This window comes from Arachis ipaensis, chromosome B1 (genome assembly GCF_059453495.1).
Source record: "Arachis ipaensis isolate K30076 ecotype BB chromosome B1, ASM5945349v1, whole genome shotgun sequence".
In the NCBI taxonomy this organism is placed as follows: domain Eukaryota; kingdom Viridiplantae; phylum Streptophyta; class Magnoliopsida; order Fabales; family Fabaceae; genus Arachis; species Arachis ipaensis.
In genome coordinates this window covers 9,082,701-9,106,573 of record NC_142436.1, presented here as the reverse complement: position 1 = coordinate 9,106,573, position 23,873 = coordinate 9,082,701, and the positions used below count along the sequence as shown (strand labels likewise).

General features: G+C 40.4%; 2 protein-coding genes and 2 pseudogenes across 2 annotated transcripts; 1 reads left to right on the top strand and 3 right to left on the bottom strand.

The window, feature by feature from the left end:
- Positions 1 to 994, bottom strand: LOC148575666 (uncharacterized). Its single transcript, XM_088502384.1, has one exon. It carries the CDS (start codon positions 805 to 807, stop codon positions 409 to 411), a length of 399 nt encoding a protein of 132 aa, XP_088358510.1. The 5' UTR covers positions 808 to 994; the 3' UTR covers positions 1 to 408.
- Positions 995 to 2,057: 1,063 nt separating this feature from the next.
- LOC148575665 (uncharacterized) lies at positions 2,058 to 3,977 on the bottom strand (annotated as a pseudogene).
- A 2,615-nt stretch (positions 3,978 to 6,592) lies between these two features.
- LOC107645743 (chlorophyll synthase, chloroplastic-like) lies at positions 6,593 to 11,090 on the bottom strand (annotated as a pseudogene).
- Positions 11,091 to 11,445: 355 nt separating this feature from the next.
- On the top strand, positions 11,446 to 12,156 carry LOC148575664 (uncharacterized). The gene has a single exon (XM_088502483.1). It carries the CDS (start codon positions 11,446 to 11,448, stop codon positions 12,154 to 12,156), a length of 711 nt encoding a protein of 236 aa, XP_088358609.1.
- Positions 12,157 to 23,873: the final 11,717 nt, after the last annotated feature.

The following is a 23,873-nucleotide window of genomic DNA, read 5'->3' as shown; positions in this document are numbered from 1 at the left end:
TAGTAAATTCAACATGAACCTATCATAAGTCAATTGATCATCAAACAAATTGAAGTAAATGCTTATAAACAAGCATACTGTTGAAATCTTAAGCCCCTTACGAGGATCAGCATTATAAAGAAAATACCAAAATCAGAGATTGCAATTCCAATTTTCCTCAAAATCGAATCTATCGACCATTCAAACCCAATCATCATGATCGCAGATAAATCATCAACACGTCCATAGATCAACATTTGATTGCACTTTATTAATTTGAGTTTGAACCCTATCTAAACAATTCTTTTGCACATATAATCGAACAGAAGTACTACAAAGAGCACGTCTATCTACACATCTAAACCACTCTACATACTATAGCCGAATAACCGCCTCTGAAAGAAGAAAATCAGAAACGAAGCAACGTTTTCAATTGGCCACGATGAAGTCACTGCCGAAGGAGTCAATGACCAGATCGGGAGAGTCCGCGGCGGGACTGACGGGAACGAACATAACGGACTTGGCGGCCATGAGCTTCTTCCGCTGCGGACAGCGAGGTCCGTAGATCCTAGCAACGAAGAACGGGAAACCGTCAAAGGAAGCGGCAGCGTTGGCCTGAGGCTGAGCGGCGGCGGTGTCCTGCGGCGTATGCAACGGGGAGGAAGGAGGAGAAGTGCGACGTAGAGGGATCTGGCAGATGGAGCCGATCCGGTGAGATCTGGCGCTGATGATGCGCGAATCGCGGATTCGAGCTAGGGCACCCGGTTTTAGGTACTTGTGGAAGTTGTGGTGGTTTTGAGGGATGGTTGTTCTAACCCTTCGGTTCATGGCAACGGCTGTGTGTGTGTGTGTGCGCGCGTGTGTGTGTGCGCGCGTGTGTGTGTGTATGAGAGAGAGAGAGAGAGAGAATGGTGAAGAAATGGAGGGATTAGGGATTTTAAGGAAGAAAATGGGGAAGAGAGAGAAAGAGAGGGAGAGGCGGGAAAGGAATGAGGGAGGATAGGGAAAGAGCGGGGATGGGATAGTGAGAGAGGCGGGATTTTAGATAATTACGTTTTTAAATTATAAACAAGGTTCTGAAAACCGAACCGGTCATCGAACCGTTTTAGGTACTGGTTTACTGATTTATAGGTTCAATCAGTTCGACCGTGATTAAATCGTAAAAATCGTTTTATAATAAAATAATAAATAAAATATAAATAAGCACATGAAAATATAATTATAGTCTAATCTAAATTTTAAAATATCATTCAAATTAAAAGTACTACATAAACCAAATGTTATAATCTCATTCAAATACAAATTCAAAAATCAAAAGTCAACAAACAAAACAACCAATCAAACATAACATAGCAGCATCAAAATGATCCAAGTTTGTCATCAATCATCAAAATCCTCCATAACTTGCTGCAGATTTGCGTCATTGATTTCATCGCCTTCATTTCCACTATTTGGACCAGAAAAAGCAAGTGGTGCAGCATAAAATGTACTAGTACTACCACCACCACCACCTTGATCTAAATCAGCATCAATCTCATCTAAGAAAATATAACACTATCAATAAATTAAAGATCAAAGCTATTGTAATTTATTGTCTGATCAATAAACTATAATACTCACCAAGCAAGTCTTCAATATTACTTGAAAGATCAGGCTCTTTTTCAACAACCTCTTCCGTCACCCAAAAATCAACCTTATCAATAGTTTCAATATCGATTGGATCATATTGCGACTTTTGCTTTCTTTTTTTTTTCTTTCCTTCCTAACAAATTAAATACAATATATGATAAGCCTAGTATATTAGCTATACAAAATCTAATGATATGAAATGAAAGGATGAAATATATATTACCTGGATTTAAGACGCAAATTATATGTAACATACACAATATCACTTAGCCTATCATACTCCAATCTATTCCTTCTTGTTGTATAAGTTTGATCAAAAAGACTCCAATTCCTTTCACACCCTGAAGAAGCAATGCTTGGCTAAGAATGCGAACTGTCATTTTTTGTAAACATGGAGCAGAACTACCAAATAACCTCCACCATTCATCTACAAATTACAATCCCATATCTCAAGTATTAGTTATCAAATTAAGGAAACCAAAACATAAAATAAGTAAATAACTAAAGCTTATTATCAAACAGATATTATTACCAGGTTGAAGTTTTTTTGCAGCTGGAACAGCTTCAGGCCTATCAAAGCTTTCCTTTTGATCTCTATATAAGTGTATTTCTTTCATTGCCACAACTGAATCTAAATTATTAACCTTGCAATGCAATGTAACAAGATCAAGTAAAGCTCGCATGACATCGGGTGATTCTCTATAATTTTCAGAAAAAAAAAAGCAATCAGGATTCAAGAAATAGGTTGTGCGTGAAGATTTTTTTTTCAAATGTTTGTCCCATCTTGAGTTGATAATCTCTGTGTAAGGTTGATATGCATTCTTCCTATGCTTGAACATTTCTTTGATTCCATTTTCTGACCTCAGCATACCTTCATAAACAATTTCCAATGATGGTTTATCATCGGCATCTACCAACCTCAACAATTTAATCAACGGACTCACAATTTGGCATACAGTAAAACAATCATCCCAAAATTTATTGTCTAGGATAATTGCACTCACAGCTCTACCATTAGCACTCCTTCCTAATTTGTGTCCGGTAAAGTGTGTATCAACAACCAATTGTTGTAATTCCGATTTGCGCTCAAAGATACTCATCAATGTGAGGAAGACAGTGGCAAAACGAGTTGCACCTGGACGAACAATCTCCCTCCAATCAGTTTTTTGTCTTAGCCAGGACAAGAACACCGTATGATTATATACAAACACGGTCTTCGAAGCACGTGTTGCAAGGCTAGAAATATGTGGCATGCTGCTTATATCTTTTAGAATAAGATTCAAGCAATGAGCAGCACAAGGTGACCAGTGAATATTTTCAAATTTCTTATTAATAAGCCTACCAGCAGCAACATAATTCGCAGCATTATCGGTCACTACATGAACAACATTATCAGGTCCAATCCATTCAATCATCTCTGAAAACAAGTCACACAAGCTTGAAGCATTTTTAACCATACTTGAGGCATCTACAGATTTCACAAAGCACAACCCTTTCAAACAATAAACCAAAAAATTAATCAACGTTCTTTGCCTTTGATCTGTCCAACCATCAGCTATGAGAGTACATCCAGTTTCTTTCCAAGCAGACCTATAGCTATCAACAACCATTTGACACTCCCTTTTGAGATCGGCTAATAAGTTAACCCTCAAAGAGTCATAAGAAGGACCTTTATAACCAGGCCCAAAGCCAGCTACACCATCCAACATATCTTGAAAAAAAGGTGACATAACCGCATTGAAAGGAATCCTACAATCCAAAAGCCATCTAGCCACTCGCTTATCAACTTCACGAAGCGCCTCTTTGTTTTAAAACACGCTTTTCAGACTTGGTTGACTTCCCGGAGTTGTTCTTGGTGCAAAGATAGGAAGAATAATGATTTTTGCTTTCTTTTTTGGATCGCCTCCAACAACCTCCTTAGTTGGTAACTGACTCGGAGTTTGTTGTTCTTCTTGCGCTATTGCTTCATCAATTGCATCCTCACACTCATCGGTACCCTCTTCGTTGAAACTTACTTTCCTTTTACTAGTTTTACTTTTCTGAATCTCTTTCAATAAACCTTCCATTTGTTTTTCTACATCATACGGGACCTTAGAACACTTCTTAATGTCTCCACCTATCTTCGCCAAATGCTTTTTCATTCTATTAATTCCCCCACCCCCAAAAGTACTCAGACAAAATAAGCATTGGTAATGCAGTTTTCCATTTATATTTTGTAAATCAACGTATCTCCAAGAAGGATCAGTTTTCCCCTGAACATTAGAAGTTTGTGACTGACTTTCGTTACTCGCGGGAGGAAGAGAACGTTCATTCGAAGCAGAATCAGCATTATTATTCCTAGGTAGTTCTTGGTTGATACTTTCATCCATACCTAAATATTACCAGCAACCAACCCAATAATCTCAACTCTCAAGTTTACAACAAATGAACAAACAACATCCAAAATTCAAAGTTTAGCAGTTCATCATGTCTCAAAATCAGTGTTAACAAAATTAGAGTTCACACTTCACACAATCAGAATTCACACAATCAGATTTCACAAAATCAGAGTTCACAAAATCATGTCACAAAATCAGAGTTCAAAAAATTCTTTGTTCACAAAATCATGTCACAAAATCAGAGTTCACAAAATCAAAGTTCACAGTTTCATCAGATTTCACAGTTTCATCAGAGTTCACAAAGAGTTCACAGTATCAGATTTCATCACAGTATCAGAGACTCATAGTCAGTTCATCATGCAACAGTTATTCAGTGATTCACTGATTCAATCAAACAATCATAAGTTCATAACTAAAATAAAAATTACATAGAACTCTATTGCTTTCTCTCAGAGCTCGAAGGCACCTTGAGGCTTTAGGCTTCAACGCTTCAACCGAACTCTATTGCTTTCTCTCAGAGCTCAACGGAGGTGACTGGTCGAAGTGGCTGAGTGCGCGATGGAGCTGAGTGCGCGACAGAGCTGACGGCGCGACGGTGCTGACGGCGCGACGGTGCTGACTGCGCGACGGAGCTGACGGCGCGACGGACCTGACGGCGCGACGGACCTGATGGTGCGACGGTGCTGACGGCACGACGGATCGTGATGGCGTTCAGGCGTTCTCTATGTCTCTCTGACCCTTGATGAGAGTGGAGCTGAAGTGCTGAACTGTGGGACGTGAAACGAAAGTGCGAAGGGCAAAGGGAATTAGGGTTCACAAAACGCAAAACGACAGCGTTTTGCTGCACAGCTAAAAAACTAGCCGGGTCCCGGTTCGGTTCGACCGACCGGTAACCGGTCGGTTCGTCGGTTCAATGCCGGTTTCCTAATTTTACGGTTTTCCTTAATGTTCGAACCGCTTTAGTGTTCGGTTCACGGTTCGACTGGCCGGTTCGAACCGGTTTTTAGAACATTGATTATAAATCATCTGCCACCTTCTAGAGAGTTTTTTAATTTTGATACGGAAGTAGGGATAGTGTATAACAGGGTTATGGGAGATCTGGGTGTATCACCGAGCTGTAATGGCTGCTGAAAGAAAATTGGACGGACCGAATTGGGTCACTGAAATCGGACGGTCCGATTTCAGTAATCGGACGGACAGCAAATCGGTGGGTCCGATTTGAGGCTTGCTGCCACGTGGCGAGCATGCAGCTCAGTCCAGCGTTGGCTCCACCTGAAGAGAGAGTGTAATAGCTTCCCACCCACTTTCACTTTTCCTTTCCCTTTCACTCTCTTCTCTCTTTCGTTGTTCCCCATCACTCTCGTCTCTTTCCCTCTCTGTTCCCCAACCCCACCACCATTGTTGGATCACCGAAAAACAGCAAAAAAAAATTAGAAACAATGCCAAAAAGAAGAAAGATCAAAGATGTAAATCAACCGGAGTTTCATATTATTAATTATCTTGGACATTCTAGTTATGTAAGTTTCTATTTTATAATATTTTGATTTAGTAAATAAATAATAGTAATGATAAAAATAAAAATTATTTTATTATTTTTAATAGCAATATATATTATTATAGCACTAGTAGAAATTCATAAAATATATATGTATGATATGGTTACTGTTAGATGTTAGACATAAAAAATAAAGTAGAGTTAATTAGTTAGTATTTATCCTTGTAAAGCTTGTAGGAATAGTTAATGAATGTTAGGTTTTTTATTTGATTTGAGTTTATCATGATTATTATTGAATAATATGTTAATGAATGAGATCTGTAGATAAATTTAAAAATTATTATTATCAATGAAGTAATTTTAATGAAAAATATTATTATTATTATTATTAACAACAATATTTACTGTTATTACTATTATCATTGTCGGTGTCGGTACATTATGTTAATTATTATTATTATTATTATTAATGATTGAGTTTAACATTATTTAGTATAATTTAGACAAATAATTAGGCACATTTATTAGTAGGTATGTATGTTTACAATGTATGTATGTTTGATAGGCAACTGTATGCAGGTAGTTAGTTATAATAATAGACATGTGAGGGAAATTATATTATTGTTAAGATAGTTATGTTACATTGGTACTTATATAAAGGAAATGTGATATTGTAAGGTTTACGGATGTTGATATGTGATCACTTGAAGCCGCCCGATCGGTACAACGAAATTGTTGAGGGTTACTTACGGGAGACGGGTTTTTATTATGTTTTCCAAATTGGGGTAATCCAGTGTCAGTCAGCAATGATTAATGCTCTGATTGAGAGATGGCGGCCTGAGACGCACACCTTTCATTTTCCGGTTGGTGAGTGTGCGGTGACATTGGAGGATGTGGCAATGATTCTAGGTCTGCCGACAAATGGTCTTCCAGTTACAGGACCAACCATGAGTTGTTTTGAGGCGATGGAGGCCGAGTGCTTGCACCAGTTTGGAGTTGCACCGAGGAAGGCAGACTGTAGAGGAAGCTTTATAAAGTTGACGTGGTTTAGGGGTTTGAAAGATCGCATAGTGTTGACTGATGATATTCACATTCAGATGTATGTAAAGTGTCACATAATGTCTGCGTTCATGGTGTCGTCAGCTCCATCTTCGTCTTCACCTGGACCAACGATCTCATAGTTACTTTCAAAATTCTCCTCGCTATCACTATCATAATCTTCCAGCTCAATATTTTGGTCCGCTTCAGATTGCTTGAACTCAATATACAACTCGATGCACGATATTCGGTGTCGATTCTCAATATACATTGAAAACATTTCCTGCATACTCGCTTCATCTGTCACGTATTTGGTCTGAAAATGAACGAATCCACCAAACACAAGTAAAGGATACCTGTACAAAATACACGATATTCTTCTAGATCTTTCTGAATGTATCTTCTCACAAATCACACCTTTTAATTCATCCAATGACAACGTGAATGGAATAACAACATCTAATGGATTTTCACATACAAATTGAACTCCCTCATATGTTTGTAATAAAATCTGTCCATAACAATAAATTTTTAATACAACTCTATCATCCATAATACAATACTATACTACTTTAAACACTCTCGGTCTCAACAAAATCTAATCTACAGAAATAAAGAAAGATGAGAGAAGAGGAAGAACATCACCTAAATGCAGAGACTCACAGACTGAAGAAGAAGAAGAAATGGGGGTTCTGGGTACAATCTTCGTTTATGTACCCATGACTCACTAAATCGGACGGTCTGACCGGATGCTCAACATTCACAATTTTCCACGCATTAGAAATCGCTGCCACCGATTTCTTTACATCTGAATTACCCGACAACAAATTGGTGGGACCGATTTAGGTGCCACGGGATTAAAAAATTTTTCCCTCCCACAAATCCCTGCCACCGATTACATGTAATGCAAACCCACCCACCAACAAATTGGACTGTCCGACTTGCCTTCCTTTCTCCCACCTTGAAATCGGACGGTCCGATTTTATCCCCCACCTAACTTCAGCTTCACGCTGTCACAGCCTTGTTAATCACCCACAATCTCCATAACGCTGGGTTACTCACAAACGGAAATCATATAGAAAAAAAAGAGCCCCTTCTAGACCGTCAATTCCATATAAATAGCAGTTTGACTTTTGACAATTCTGATACACTAATAAATCCAATTCTTATATACATTGATTTGTGAGTGTACCAAAAATGTCAAAAGGACCATCTGGAATAGTGGAATGTAGAGATTAGATTAGACACCATTGTTGACAAAAGCATGGCTCAATATGATTTAGACCTATTGTAATATCGACGTTATAGTTTTAAATGCATTTTTATTTCAACTCTATCTTGCAAAATTAAATTTAACTATCATCAAGGTTACAACCCACAAATAATAAAGATACACAATAATGGTTTAGTATGACGAATAATTTCCAGATAGAGTATAATGGACATTAAAACGAAAAAGAACCTTGGAATGCAGATCAAATATCTAAGTATTGGAGGGATAACAAATATACCAGCGACAGATAATTGTGTAATGTCAATAGCACCAACACAAATCCATTTTGCAGTTTCAGTACAGAAAGCAACCGGAAGAGACTGTGCATATTAGATTGCCAATAGAAAAGGTCAGAGCATCAACTTGAGTGTTAGTGAATTTGCAAGACCAAAATTTTTGAAAAAAATTGAAATTTCATGTTACAGTAATGGAAAGGAAGAGGGTAACAGCATTGACCTGAAGCCCAAGAGCTCTATCCCCTTCAACACTCTTGAAGTCGTTGACCATGGCAATGCCCAACTACAGTGTAACAGACCAAAGATATTAGCAACAAATCTATTGCACCCTGCCACCCTCTTAACATCACATCATGACACTATGCAAAGTAATATTGTATTTTAACGACATACTCCAGCAATGCTGTATAGCAACGTCAGGAAAATAATGTCGGATGTGAGTGTCCCAAACAAAGCCTGACCAGCCCACCTGCAGCAATAAAATGATTAAGAACTTGTCAAAGACAGTTCAATCATAGAAATGATGCTTTAGAAACAAATCAAACATGATCAAATCATGAATCAAGATCAGCAGATAGACAAAACAAAGCCAATGAATTAACTAAATCAGGTTATCAGTCAAAACTATAACTCATAATATACAAATATTATAGAAGAAAAATGTACTGTACCATGGTAAACTGATGTAACTTGCTTCGAGGGCAGAGTTTCCGATCCATCCATTTTATTTTAACTAAATTGTAAGTAAAACTTAGCCAAAGGACCATAAAAGTAAAAAAAAAGAAAAAATATGACACATTAACAATAATGGAAAAGAGAATAAGAAGAATTTAAATGTTTACCTTCAAAGGAGGAGCAGAATATATGTATGACAGAAGTGATCCACCCACGGGCCATGGCAAGGTAAAAAACTATGGGGAAGTCATGTCCTGCCTATAACAGAAATATTTTAGAAACTACCCCACAGGAAATTGATGCTAAGGGTATGTCTGGGATCATGGTAAAAACGATATGAAGATTTTTATGAATGAGCTCCATGTGTGTAATTATACACATCAAACTGGAAAATTTTTAATCAGATGGATCTTGAGACTAAGCAGTACCTACCCATACGTCTAATAGGCTTGCCAAGCCAAGACCTCCTAGTAGCAGCACCCATATTTGAGTGATAACCTGTGGAATTTCGAGTGGAAAAATGAAATATGTGGTGACCAAACAAGTAAAGAACATAAGAAATAAAACATTAGTCTTAGAATAATGAGATTAAACTAAAATGTAGTACCAAAAGCAGCGGCACCCCAAACCAACGGAGGCCAAGTGACAGGTTTTGTAAGTTGAAGGCGAATCTTCCATTTATTCTGCACAACATAAATAGAAAGAATAATTACAAAACCAGAGTTGTCTCCTCATTCATAATGTTAACTAACAAGTACACGTAAACAAAGCAATAAATTTTCAACGGCAAAAAACTTTTGGGTTAGTACTTTATAAACAGATTCAAACTTAATTTGTTATCAACATGTTCAACTACATTTTCAAGAATGTATGATGGCAGCCTAATACACAAGGTTGTGCATTGTAGTTCACCCTTCGCATGAGGAGAGAGTTTATAAAAGTAGAAACAAGTTTCAAATAGCATCAACACTGTTAAGAAACATCTATAACTTTGGGTAAAATACGCGTCGTGTTGTGGTCAGATTTGGAATATTTTGCCAAGAACAGCATGAAGAATTAGAAATTTTGTCTAGAACAACTACACTTGCTTGTCATTCATTATTGAACTCCTACTTCTCAATTTTAAATAAGTGAAGAAAATAAAAGTGAATGAAATTGTGGTGCTAATCAAGCTTTATTTATTAAATCTAATTGAGATCATTTTGTGCATTCATAATGAAAATTTAAACCCAAATTTCTAACCATCACAACTCAACAAAAAATACACAGTTGATTAACTCACTGATTCTTGAGCAGCTCCTTTAATACCAAGAAGCTGATTGATGCTTGAACCGTCTTTCGACGGAGCCTTATCCGGTGCCTGAGACTTAACTGCTCAATCCCAAACACCCCCCGGCCCCAACAAAGAAAGAAAAAAATGTTAAGAAAAATATGACCAATTGAAAAAGGAACATCAAAATGGTAACTCAAGAAAGCACAAATTACCATTCTTTGTATCGGTATCTATTGCTCTAATAGTTAATCTGCTCCCTGAAATCAATTTTCACACAAAAACACCAAAACCATTAGTCCCCATGAAGCCACAAGCACCAAAAAAGCATAAAAATAACAAAATTGAGTGTCATTTGATTCATGAAAAACAAAACCTAAGCAAATTAGTACATGTTACATAAGAACACTAAAAATGGTACTTTGCAAAACCCCAATGTCTTACTCTTTCAACAACCAAGAAAACCAGAAAGTGCTGTGGTGAGTCAATCTACTAGTGAATGAGAAAGGAAGTGAAGGCACCCTTGTTCTTGTGCATGAGATTTGTTACGGCCCAGCCCAGCTAGAGGCCGACCCAACCCAGAGATCTACCGGTCCGTTAGGGCGGGTCATCGCATCCATTTGTCTGGCGACCCGGCCACGTGCCCTCCTTGCCAGCTGCAAAACAGCTAGGGAGAAGGAAACTTCCTGGAAGGAGGCCTTCTCCTATGGGGCCCACTCGTCTGACAAGGTATATAAGGGGAGGGTCCTACTCCTCCCCCAAGGTACGTCACACACATCATCTTATCCCTTTTTCGCCTGTACACTTAGCTGACTAAAGAGTCGGAGTGTCTTTGCAGGTGACACCCCCCTCTCCTCACGAAGAACTCGGGACGTCGGCTACTCCTCCTCCAACCCAGCAACCCGGAATCAGGCGACAACCCATCTCACCAACCGAAGTATCATCCCGACCCGTCCGGTACACGAGCTACCGAACATTAGTGCCGTCTGTGGGGATAAGAGAATGGACGTTGTACTGGGTCTTGGAGAACTAGGCCGCGGGGCTGAAGACAGAGGGGAGGCCTCCGTGGCTTCCTCCCAGGAGCGGACAAGGTCCCCTCCACGACGAACCGAGCCATCTTCACGATCTCAAGAAAGACGCCCCTTTGGGGGAACAGGCAGCAACAGCGCTAGAATAATGCAGGAACTGCGTCACAGGATGTAGAACCTGGAGCGCCAGCTGGCAGATCAGGAACATCGTCAACAAACTCCCGAATCAAGCTACTCCTGTTCCCTCCGAGAAGTCACTCCCGGCGAACGCCTAGCCCACGATCCGAACCCGAGAGCGCCCGAGAGGAAGGACGCCCAAGAAGACACCGCGACCCCATCATATACACCCGGCAGGAAGGGAGACGCGCCACAAAGCGAGACAGGGAAGACGGTCATCGGGAAGACGGCGAGGGAAGACCAAGGAGAACGCGGCGACCCGTGATAATGGGCGCAACCCCGTTTCATCGTTCCATCCTCGAGGTCCGGCTACCAAAGTACTTTGACAAGCCGACGGACATGAGGTACGACGGAACCCAAGACCCGCAGGAGCACCTTACGGCCTTCGAGGCCAGGATGAACCTGGAGGGAGTGGGAGACGAGGTAAGGTGCCGCGCTTTCCCGGTCACTCTGGTGGGACCTGCAATATGGTGGTTTAACAGCCTCCCGCAGGGCTCGGTAGCCAGGTTTTTGGACATTAGCAGCGCTTTCCTAGCCCAATTCACTACCAGAATCGCAAAGGCAAAGCACCCGATCAATTTGCTCGGGGTGACTCAGAGGTCCGGCAAACCGACCAGAAAATATCTAGACCGGTTCAACGACGAGTGCTTGGAGATCGACGGGCTAACTGATTCGGTAGCTAGTCTGTGTGTGATGAATGGACTTTTAAACGAGGACTTCAGGAAGCATCTCACCACGATGCCGGTGTGGACGATGCAGAAGATCCAGAGTGTAGCCAGAGAATATATCAACAATGAAGAAGTCAGTCAAGTCGTGGCTGTCAACAAGCGGCAGCCCTCCTACAATCAACCTAGGCAGCACGGTGGCGGAGAAAGACAAAAGGAGCACGCCAGAGACAGCGGTCCAGGCAAGACGTCCAGGCCGTTTTCCCGAGTCGGGAAGTTCACCAATTATACCCCCTCTCCGCCCCCATCATAGAAGTTTATCAGCAGATAGCCGAGAAGGGAATTTTGTTGAAGCCCCGACCTCTGAAGGACCGAACCAGAGGGAACAAGAGCCTATATTGTGATTATCATAAGGGCTATGGACATAAGACACATGATTGTTTCGACCTCAAGGACGCGCTAGAACAAGCAATCCGGGACGGAAAACTGGCCGAATTCTCCCATCTCATCAGGGAGCCGAGAAGACGAGATCGCAACCGCGAGGGAGAGGACAAGACCCGCGCGGTGAAGTGACGTCACGAGCCGGACGACAACGAACACGACCTTACCATAGTGAACGTGGTAACAGCAAGAGACGCAGCCCCAAAGTCGAAGTTGGCACACAAGAAAGACGCCAAAGTCCTGGCAGTTTCCTCATCTTCCGCGTGAAGCTCCAAAAGGTTTCCACCCCTCTCGTTCGGTCCGGAAGACCAGTGGTTCGATGAGGTCACGGAAAGCCCTCCCATGGTCATCACGGCCAGAGTGGGAACCGGCCTCATCAAGCGGATCCTCATAGACACCGGGGCCGACTCGAATATCATGTTCCGCAATGTGTTCGATGCCTTGGGTCTACGAGATGCCAACATAAAGACTCACCAGCACGGTGTTGTAGGCTTAGGCGACCATTTCATCAAGCCAGATGGGATAATTTCCCTGTCGATATCCGTAGGACTTGGACAGGGGCGAAGATCGGTAATGGCTGAGTTCGTGGTTCTGTGAGACTCCACGGCCTACAACATCATCCTAGAGAGAAAGACCATCAACGATCTCGAGGCAGTGATCAGTACGAAGATGTTGGTAATGAAGTTCATCGCTGATGACGGATCCGTGGGATCCATAAAAGGGGACTTGGAAACGGCAGTCGCTTGTGATAATGCCAGTCTCTCATTAAGGAAGAAGTCCAAGGAAGCATCGGGAGTATTCCTTGCCGACCTAGACGCAAGAGTCGAAGGCAAACCCAGACCTGAGCCGGAAAGGAACTTAGAAAAATTCAGAATCGGCGACACAGAGGAGAAGTTCACCTTCGTGAACAGAAACTTCCCACACGACCTGAAGGAACCCCTAATGGAAATGATCAGGGCTAACGGCGACCTATTTGCTTGGACGCCAGCCGACATGCCGGGGATAGACCCCCAACTCATGTCATACCACTTGGCCGTCAAGGCAGAGGCCAAATCGGTGGCTCAGAGGAGAAGGAAGATGTCACAAGAAATAGCAGATGAGGTAGCCAGGCAAACGGCCAGCCTCCTCGAAGCGGGATTTATACGGGAGCTCGACTACTCGACCTGGCTGTCGAATGTAGTTCTAGTGAGAAAGCACAATGGAAAATGGAGGATGTGTGTGGATTACTCCAATCTCAACAAAGCATGCCCCAAGGACTGCTACCCCCTACCCAACATTGATGCGCTCGTCGATGCGGTGGTGGGATATCAGTATCTGAGCTTTATGGATGCTTATTCTGGCTACAATCAGATACCGATGCACCAGCCAGACGAGGAGAAGACAGCGTTTATAATGCTCGGGGGAACCTACTGCTACAGTGTAATGCCGTTCGGACTAAAGAATGTAGGGGCCACCTACCAAAGGTTGATGAATAAGATATTCAACAACCTCATAGGGAAAACGGTGGAGGTATACGTCGATGACATCTTAGTAAAAACCACCCGACCTAACGACCTCGTAGGAGATCTGGAAAACGTATTCGCCTCCCTCCGGCAACACGGCATGAGGCTCAACCCACTTAAATGTGCTTTCGCCATGGAAGCAGGAAAGTTCTTGGGGTTCATGGTAACCCAAAGAGGGGTAGAGGCTAATCCAGAAAAATGTGAAGCAATACTCCAGATGAAGAGCCCGGGATGCATTAAAGACGTCCAAAGGCTAACAGGGAGGCTCACCACGCTATCACGGTTCCTCGGAGCGTCGGCTGCTAGAGTGCTACCATTTTTCAACCTTATGAAAAAGGGGATATCGTTTGAATGGACCCTGGCATGTGAGGAAGCATTCAAGCATTTCAAAGAGATCCTTGCAACACCACCCGTTCTCTGGAAACCCAAGGTCGGAGAGCCGCTCTACCTGTATCTAGCCATAATGGAGGAAGCGATGGCAGCGGTTTTGGTACGGGAGGAAGGGAAGGTTCAGCAACCAATCTACTTCGTGAGCACTGCACGGAACAGAGTTGAGATACAGCAAATTAGAGAAGTTGGCACTTGCACTCCTAACCTCTTCCCGTAGATTACGACAGTACTTCCAAGGGCGTTAGGTAGTCGTGAGGACAGATCAAAGAATCCGCCAGATACTCCAGAAACCCGACCTAGCAGGAAGAATGATGACTTGGGCCATCGAGTTGTCCCAATACGACTTGAAATATGAACCCAGGCATGCGATTAAGGCACAGGCCATGGACGACTTCTTGATAGAAGTAACAGGGGGCTCAGCCGAGGCAACAAGCATACGGTGGAGGCTCTATGTAGACGGGGCCTCCAACCAGACGTTCGAAGGTGCCGGGATCATCCTGTAGAGCCCCGCTAGGGTCATATATGAATAATCGATCAAGTTCGAGTTCCCGGTGTCAAATAATCAAGCAGAGTATGAGGCCCTTCTGGGCGGTTTAACCTTAGCACGGGAAGTCGGCGCCACTAGGCTAGAAGTATGCAGTGACTCGTAGGTTGTCACTTCTCAAGTTAACGGGACCTACCAAGCCAGGGACTCCTTGGTACAGAAATATCTGGAGAAGGTTAAAGAGTTGAGCAAACAATTTAAGGAGGTCACGATACAACACGTCTCGAGAGAAAGGAACACATGAGCGGACCTTCTGTCCAAGCTAGCAAGCACTAAACCAGGGGCCGGCAACCGATCTCTCATTTAGGGTTTGATAAAGGAACTAACAGTCACCCTCCACTTGACAAAAGGAAATCCCTCCTGGATGGACCCGATCATTGACTTTTTGGAAAGCGGCAAGCTCCCCGACGACGAGAAGGCGGCCAAAGCATTGAGAAGGGAAGCGGCCAAATACTCGACCATACAATGACAGTTGTTTAAAAAGGGACTCAGTCAACCTTTGTTGAAGTGCTTACACCTTGACCAAATGGACTATGTGCTTAGAGAAGTCCATGAGGGGTGTTGTGGTCATCACATCGGGGGTAAAGCCCTAGCAAGAAAGCTCATCAGAGCTGGTTACTACTGGCTATCAATGATGAAGGACTCCAAAGAATTCGTAAGGAAATGCATCAAGTGCCAGGAGAACGCCAATTTTCATAAGGCGACGGCTTCCGAGCTAAGCCTGTTGACATCCTTCCGACCTTTCTCACAGTGGGGAGTTGACCTCATGGGACCTTTTCCGGTTGGTCCGGGGCAAGTCAAGTATCTCATTGTTGCTATCGACTACTACACCAAGTGGATAGAGGCCGAGCCACTGGCCAGTATATCCTCATCCAGTTGTCGAAAGTTTATGTGGAGGCAGGTGATAACCCAATTCGGCATCCCAAAAGTCGTTATCTCTGATAACGGGACGCAGTTCACCGACAAGAAGTTCGTAGAGTTCCTCGCCGGTTTGGGCATAAAGCAAAAGTTCTCAATCGTAGAGCATCCCCAGTCGAACGGCCAAGTTGAGGCCGCAAATAAGGTCATCTTGCTAGGCCTCAAGAAGCGGCTTGATAATAAAAAGGGCGCATGGGCTGACGAACTCGCCTCAGTTCTATGGTCTTACCGAACGACCGAGCAATCGTCCACAGGAGAAACCCCTTTCCGCCTGACATACGGGGTGGATGCTATGATACCCGTGGAGGTCAGCGAGCCGAGCCCACGATTACTTCTGCAGGGAGTGGAGGAAGCAATAGAGAAGGACCTATTAGATGAGGCTAGGGAGATGGTCCATTTGTCAGAGGTAGCACTAAAGCAAAGAATGGCCCTGTGCTACAACGCAAAAGTACTCAGGAGAGAATTTGAACAAAACGACCTAGTCCTGCGGCGCAACGACATCGGGCAGCCAACTCAAGGGGAAGACAAGCTGGCGGCAAACTGGGAAGGCCCCTACAGGGTCAAAGAAGTGATTGGCATGGGCGCCTATAAATTGGAGAGGCTCGATGGCAAGGAAGTCCCGAGAACATGAAATGCAAGTAACTTAAGAAGATTTTATTCTTAGCTCAAACACGCCGAGCAGGCGATTTGACGAGGTTAGCAAGACCCGGGTCCCCCTTTGCCATCAAATAATTTACTTTTGTTAAGAACTTATCATTGCAATAGACTTGTTCAACTGTCGATTAATGTTCACTTGTTAAATTTACTTTTCCCCTCTTATGCGTCCTGCGACAACGAAATTTTCATGGACATGGTACCCCGGGACTGATCACCCTGGGAACCAACCAAACCAACACGATAACAAACGGCTATAGCAATAGTAAAGCCACGACTTGGCTTCGTCAAAATTACTAACGCAATGGTAAACAAACGCGAGCGACGAGCCAGTACCAACAAAACGGTAACAAAATAAAACGAGAATGCGCTGCCAAGTAAGCAGGAAAAAGACAGTAATTATAAGCCAACCAAGCGGATATCAAAGTAGTTTAAATACAAGTTCTACAAAGTTCATCAAACTGCGCGACAAGTTCTACAACAAAACTACAAGACATATGCAAAGGTACAAGACATCATTTCTTCGGCATATCGACAATCTTGCCATCTTTGATTGTTTTGAAAACCTCGATTGCCGATGTGTCGAAGTCAGGAGCCACAATTTTCAGTTGAGCCTTAAGGGCCTCTTCAGTCATCAGATCGCGCTCTTCCTCTGCTTCACGGTCTCTTTGTGCTTCTTCTTAAACTCTTCAGCTTCGGCTTAAGCGGTCTTAGCCGACGAGACGGCCACATCGCGTTCCTTCTCTAAAGCAACCACTCGGCCTTGTGCAGCATTGAGCTGGCTCTCCAAAGTCATCTCCCGCTCGGTTAGCTGGAAAACGGTGGCATCAGAGACCTTTAACTTTTCTTCAGTGGATGTGGCCTTCTCCTCGGCAGCCTTAAGCTTCTCCTCCGCTTCGGTTAGCTACTCCTGAATTGTTTCAACTTGAGTCTTGAATTGGTTATTGGCCTTAACAGCAGATTCGAGCTTCCTATGCATCGATTGCATTCCCGACAGCTCAAACTCGGCCTTCCGAGCTATGGCGGTGCCGCAGAGGAGGGTCCGGTACATCCACCTTGCCTGCCTCGCAAGGTCGATGCCATGGAAATGTTCCTCCGTGCCGGGAAGCAGCTGGGAGTCTATGAAGTTCCCAACATCAAATTTCCTCTCCATGACGGTGAGGGCTCCTTCAGGGCTGGAGGACGACCTCTGCCTCTTGGGGTTGTGGATAACCTTTAAGTCATCCTCCTCGACTTGCGGATTGGAGGCCGAACCCCCAGTACCGACCACCTCCTCACGAATAGGAGAAATGTGCGCCCCTTCAGCATTGCGGTCTTTCATCTCGGTATCATGGGGTGGAGACACCGCTTGGTTCTTATCTTCAGGCGGGGCCTCCGGCTTCCCGCCGACCGTATCTTCATTGCTTTCATCAGCCAGGAAGGTGTTATACAAATTCTCAAGACCTGTCATCTCGGCAGACATTCCCACTACAACAAAAGTAAAACGAGTTAGTCGTGAAATCGGCATAACAAATCGAAGCAACAGTAACGCAAGAAATACAAGTTAAAGCTACTCACAAATGTAATTTCTAGCGACCTCCCGGTCACCCATAAGAAGGTGGGGGTTCACGTGGTTTCTCCCAAAGACAGCCAACAACACGTCGGCAATCTTTTTGTCCACAGCGGACATTCCCTTATAGGTCACCTTAATAAAGGTGTTGGACCCACCCCGAAACTCCAATACGTCGGGATGAGGCGTTGCCCTTCTAACGACAACCAGAAGGGGTGGCGACCTTTGACTGGGCGCACCTTGAAGTACTTATCCTTGAATCCATGGTAAGAGTCCTCAAACAAGCCAAAAATCCTCCGACCCTGGGCAGATCGGAAGAACATGAATCTTTTCCTTGCTTTCCCTTCTTTGGAAGGATTCGTGAGGTTGAAGAGAAAAAGAAAAATGTCGACAGACACCGGCAGCTCTAAGTATTCACACACCATCTCGAAACAGCGGATGGAAGCCCAACTGTTCGGATGCAACTGCGACGGCGCCATGGAGATCCGGTTAAGGAGCGCCATTTGAAAAGAAGAGAAAGGAATGTGAACCCCCAATTGGGTGAACATTGCCTTGTAGAACCAAATCCAGTCGGCAACTCGGGGGGAGTGGAGGTTGATTTCGTATAACCGTTCGTGGGGAGGGAACGAAAACATCGTAGTTGGCCTCCTCGTCAGTCCCGCCGCACAAGTACTCGGCTTGACAAAACTCTGTAAGCTCCTCCTCACCCATCTGGTTTGGGAAGTCCTTCACGTCGGAGGTCACCCAAGCGTACCGGTCGTAACCCGCGCTTGAGGAGGAAGCTCGTGAGACGATACGAGGCATACCTACAGTGGAGGCACCACTCGGTTAGTCTACGAGGTCGGGAGCTCGAAAAAGGTCCAGAAACTAATTTTAGCCTATTCAACAACTGAAATCAACCATGGCTGAAGCAGATTCTAGGTAAAGCCTAAAAAACTGATGCCCTGTAATGGTAACCCCCTAATGTATCTACCTAACGCTAGCAGTGTTTACTACGCAATCCAGCCCAAAGAAACAACACACACGCACAGAAATAGCACAATTACAAAGCAAAACTAAACAAGTTGAAGAAGGGGAAATGAAACATACCTGGATAGTTGCATTGGAACGAAGGAGTCGAAAGGATTAGAGAGGCTAGAGAGAGGAAGGGAGACTGCAGCGGCAAATTGGAACTAACAAGGAGAGTGATCAGGGGATGCGATGGTAACAAGATGAAAACCAAATACCAAGTGATGAATGAAGGAAACTGAGGGGGATAACTAACGCGTGAAGAAGCCCGAAAGACAGGGGTAAAATAGTCATTGTGCGTGGGGTTTTGAATTTCCCATTATGAGCATTTAATGTGCAGCGCGAGAAATGAGGCGAGAAGCGGCTCACCCCTGCCACGAACAAGCCCACGCGCCCAGAAAATGCGCCCCTGTCACGATCACTCAACCAACCGACACCTCATGCGAAGAGGAACAGAACGCGCCACCTACGGCACTCACGGCCCCAACTGGCGCGTTGGGGGCACTGTTACGGCCTAGCCCAGCTAGAGGCCGACCCGACCCGGAGATCTACCGGTCCGTTAGGGCCGGTCATCGCATCCGTCTGTTTGGCGATCCGGCCACGTTTCCTCCTTGCCAGCTGCACAACAGCTGGGGAGAAGGAAACTTCCTGGAAGGAGGCCTTCTCCTATGGGGCCCACTCGTCTGACAAGGTATATAAGGGGAGGGTCCTACCCCTCCCCCAAGGTACGTCACATACGTCATCTTATCCCTTTTTCGCCTGCACACTTAGCTGACTAGAGCGTCGGAGTGTCTTTGTAGGTGACACCCCCCTCTCCTCACGAAGAACTCGGGACGTCGGCTACTCCTCCTCCAACCCAGCAACCCGGAATCAGGCGACACCCCATCTCACCAACCGAAGTATCATCCCGACCCGTCCGGTACACGAGCTATCAAACAAGATTGTTGTTGTTCTTGGTGGAACTGAAACCATGTTGAGAGAAAGTAAAGCCATTATTTTAGAAAGATAGGAGCTTGTAATTCTGAAACTCAGGAAGAAGCTTCAAAGGTTCCACAGCCGGAACACTATAGAATACAAGTGGTGTGTTCTATCATTCTATGCTGTAAGTGAGAAAGCTTTTGTTTTTGTTTTTTTTTTCTTTATTTATTTATTTTAGGTAGACATTAAACAAAGCTTTTAATGAAGTGTACGAGATTTGTGGTGTTTATGCTTGTCATTTGATTGTTTTGTTTATATATACTAAAATTAATTATTAATATAAAATATATATTAAAAATAAATTAAATAATATATATTAATATATAACAATTATTTTTAATATATAAATAATATTTCAATTATTCTCCACATACAAGTCATTTTTCCATACAAGTCATTTTACCATAATTTACCTCATGCGCCTTTTAATTTAACAAACTTTTCAATCAACGCGCGAATATATAACTGTCTTTTTCGAAAGGATTTCGTTTCCGTTTTTGAATTTTCTCAACGTTTTCGATCTACGTTCTCTTCTATCTCTGCATTCTCTGCGTTTCTCTTTATTCGTTCTCAACGTTTTTGAAATCAAGTTCTAAAATCAGTTTCGAACAGTTATCTCGTTGTTGAAGATAATGAATAATTCAAGTTTATTATTGTTTTGAATCCAATCAAGTGGCTGAGGTGTGGTTCGATTCTGGTTAATGTTTTTGTTAGTAGTTTATGATTCTATAGGTGAATAGTATTGCTTTTGTTTGTGAAAATTATTGTTCATCGTTGATGGTTTGAATTAAATGTAATGTAAAAATTCTGCATTAAAGAAAATATTTTTCTGTATTTGTATCAAATTTCGGTGTAATACGAAGATATTTGAGTGTATTGTTTAAAAATTTTCAGTGTATGTGTGCTAATAAGTTCTGCATAATTCAAAAATCTTCTTCTCCCTCCTCCTCATCTTCTGCTGCTTCTTATTCTTCTTTTTCATCATCATCATCTTCTTCTTTTTTTTCTTATTCGACTTGTTTTTCTTGTTTTATCTTCTCAAGTTTCTTCTTGTTTTACTCTCTTAACAAGAATAAAAACAAAAAAATCAAACAAAGAAGAAGAAGAAATACGTAATGGTACAAAGTTACTTGGAAGAGAATGAATTTACATTCATTCAATTAAAAAGAAAGAAAGAACTAAGGAAAAGAAGAAGAAAAAAATACTGCACTAGAAGAAAATATTTTTCTGTATTTGCAGCAAATTTGGGCGTAACACGAAGATATTTGGGTGTAACACAAAGATATTTGAGTGTATTATTTAAGAATTTTTTGTGTATGTGTGCTGATAAGTTATGCATAATTCAAAACTCTTCATCTTCTTCCTCCTCATCTTCTGCTGCTTCTTCTTCTTCTTTTTCATCATCATCACCATCTTCTTCTTCTTTTTTTCTTATTCGTCTTTTCCTTTTTGTTTTATCTTCTCAAGTTTCTTATGTTTTACTATCTTAACAAGAATAAAAATAAAAAAATCAAACAAAGAAGAAAAAGAAACACATAATGCTACAAAATTACTTGGAAGAGGATGAACTTACATTAATTTAACTAAAAGAAAGAAATAAATAAGGAAAAATGAAGAAGAAAAAAATGTAGCATTAAAAGAAATATTTTTCTGTATTTGTAGCAAATTTGGATGTAACACGAAGATATTTGAGTGTATCTATCTACTTAATATACTAAAACTGGGTTTTTTCCCAACTAATGAAGGTGACGTGTCGATCTCTCATGACTCCGTTTTCCCTCCAAAATAAACTTTCCTATTCTCTATTCTAAATTATTTTATAAAAAATATATTAATTATAATTATATTATAATTAATATTTAATGAATAATACATAATTATACTAATTTAGGAACATATCTTTATTTTTAGAAAGTACTATTTTTATGTAATTAAAGCACTCTTCTCTCTTCTAAAATTATTTTTAGAAAAATATCTTTATTATAATTATATTACAATTAGCATTTAATAAATAATGCCTGATTATACTAATTTAGAAAAATATCTTTATTTTTAGAAAGTACTATTCTCATGTAATGAAAGCACTATTTTCTCTTCTAAAATTATTTTTAGAAAAATATCTTTATTATAATTATATTACAATTAGCATTTAATGAATAATGCATGATTATACCAATTTAGAAAAATATCTTTATTATAATTATATAAAATAATTTACTTAATATACTAAAATTGGATTTTCCCCTGACTAATGAAAGTAAGGTGTCAATTTCTCATGAATTTATTTTCTTTTCAAAATAAAAGCACTATTCTCTCTTCTAAATTTATTTTAAAAAATATCTTTATTAGAATTATATTACAATTAGCATTTAATGAATAATGCATAATTATACTAATTTAAAAATATCTTAATTATAATTATATAAAAATTTAGACATAAATTTATAATTCTAATTGCTATAAATATGATACTAACGTTCATAGTGGTATATTGATATTACAATAATTAATTTCTATAATTATTTTTGTACTACTAAAGGCTATATATAGAATTTTTTTGTGGTTTGTGAGTCTAAATCTAAGAATCAAAGTATTTTTTTCTAATCTGTTATTCTTTTTTGATTGGGCAATTGTTTCTAAGGAGCTTTGTACGTCAAGTTCAAGTCACATCCCCTCTACGTTTTCTACATTTGTCCAAAAATATTCGAAGTGGAGCATATAATGAGATCGAATTTTCTCAATTTAGGTTCAATTTTGAAAAATTCGTGCCACCTTGAAGATGCAATTCAAAAATTGGTACTATATTTAAATTTTTTTCTCTTAAACTTTTTGTATTAAAAATAATTTTATAACATATTGTATTTTTTTCAGAAACTACCGGTCTTTTGGTGCATTAATGCAATGCCATTGAAGAGAATAAAAGTCAATCTAATTTGACAATTTTAACAAGAAGATAGTCTGAATTTGTACCGATTCTAAGTATTTGATCTTATGATGTTATTTCGATTGGTTGTTACGAGAATGAATCTAATCTATACGTATCTAAGAATTAGAATAGATTAAATATTATTTAAATAATTTAGTTCTAATATTGGTAGTTGATTAAATTAGTTTTAGAGAAATTTAAATTGTTGTCTCAATTTATATATTATGACTATTCTTTATGGATATGTTATTTTTAAACTTTTTAATATGATATTTTTTAAGTTTGTTTTCTTTTTTGATATATGTATCACCTTTTTTTGTATTTCAGATTAGATTATTAAGAAAAATACAATTCATCAATAAATTAGAATGATTAAAAGTTTAATTAAGATTAACTAACATCTGTTTTGGACACAAGATTGATTAATTAAGATTAAGGCTTGAAAAAGGAAAAAGAGTCACAATACGTGATTTTGCTTTCTTGTTAATATATAAAAATACGTGAAAAAAATTAAAATATCACCGTTTAAAAAAATTGTTAATCATACATATGAAAAGAGATTGGGGAATATGCATGGATATAAAAAATAAAAAAATTATTACTCGATTGTAGAATAAAAAATAATCATATATATATATATATAATCATAACAAAAAAATAATTAGCATATGTGACTTAAATTTTTATATGTACAATTAATATATATATATATATATATATATATATATATATATATATATATAAACAAATATTTAGAATTATTTAACAAAATTAATATATATGTATAGATAAATAAAGAAATTATTATAATTTATAAAAATTACACATACGATGACATTAATAATAAAGAATAAAAAAATTATTGAATGATTGTAGACTCAAAAAAATTAATTATGATAAAAAAATTAATTAATATATATACTTCATAAAGAAGTATTAAGAATTATTTAAAACAATAAATATATTCTAAAAATAAAAAAATTATTAACTAAACAATTGATATATATGATGGTATTAATGGAATAACAAAATCAATATAATTATTGTAGGCTAAAAAAATTATTTATAATAAAAAATCAAAAAATAATTAATATATGTAACTTAATATATGTGTACTTAA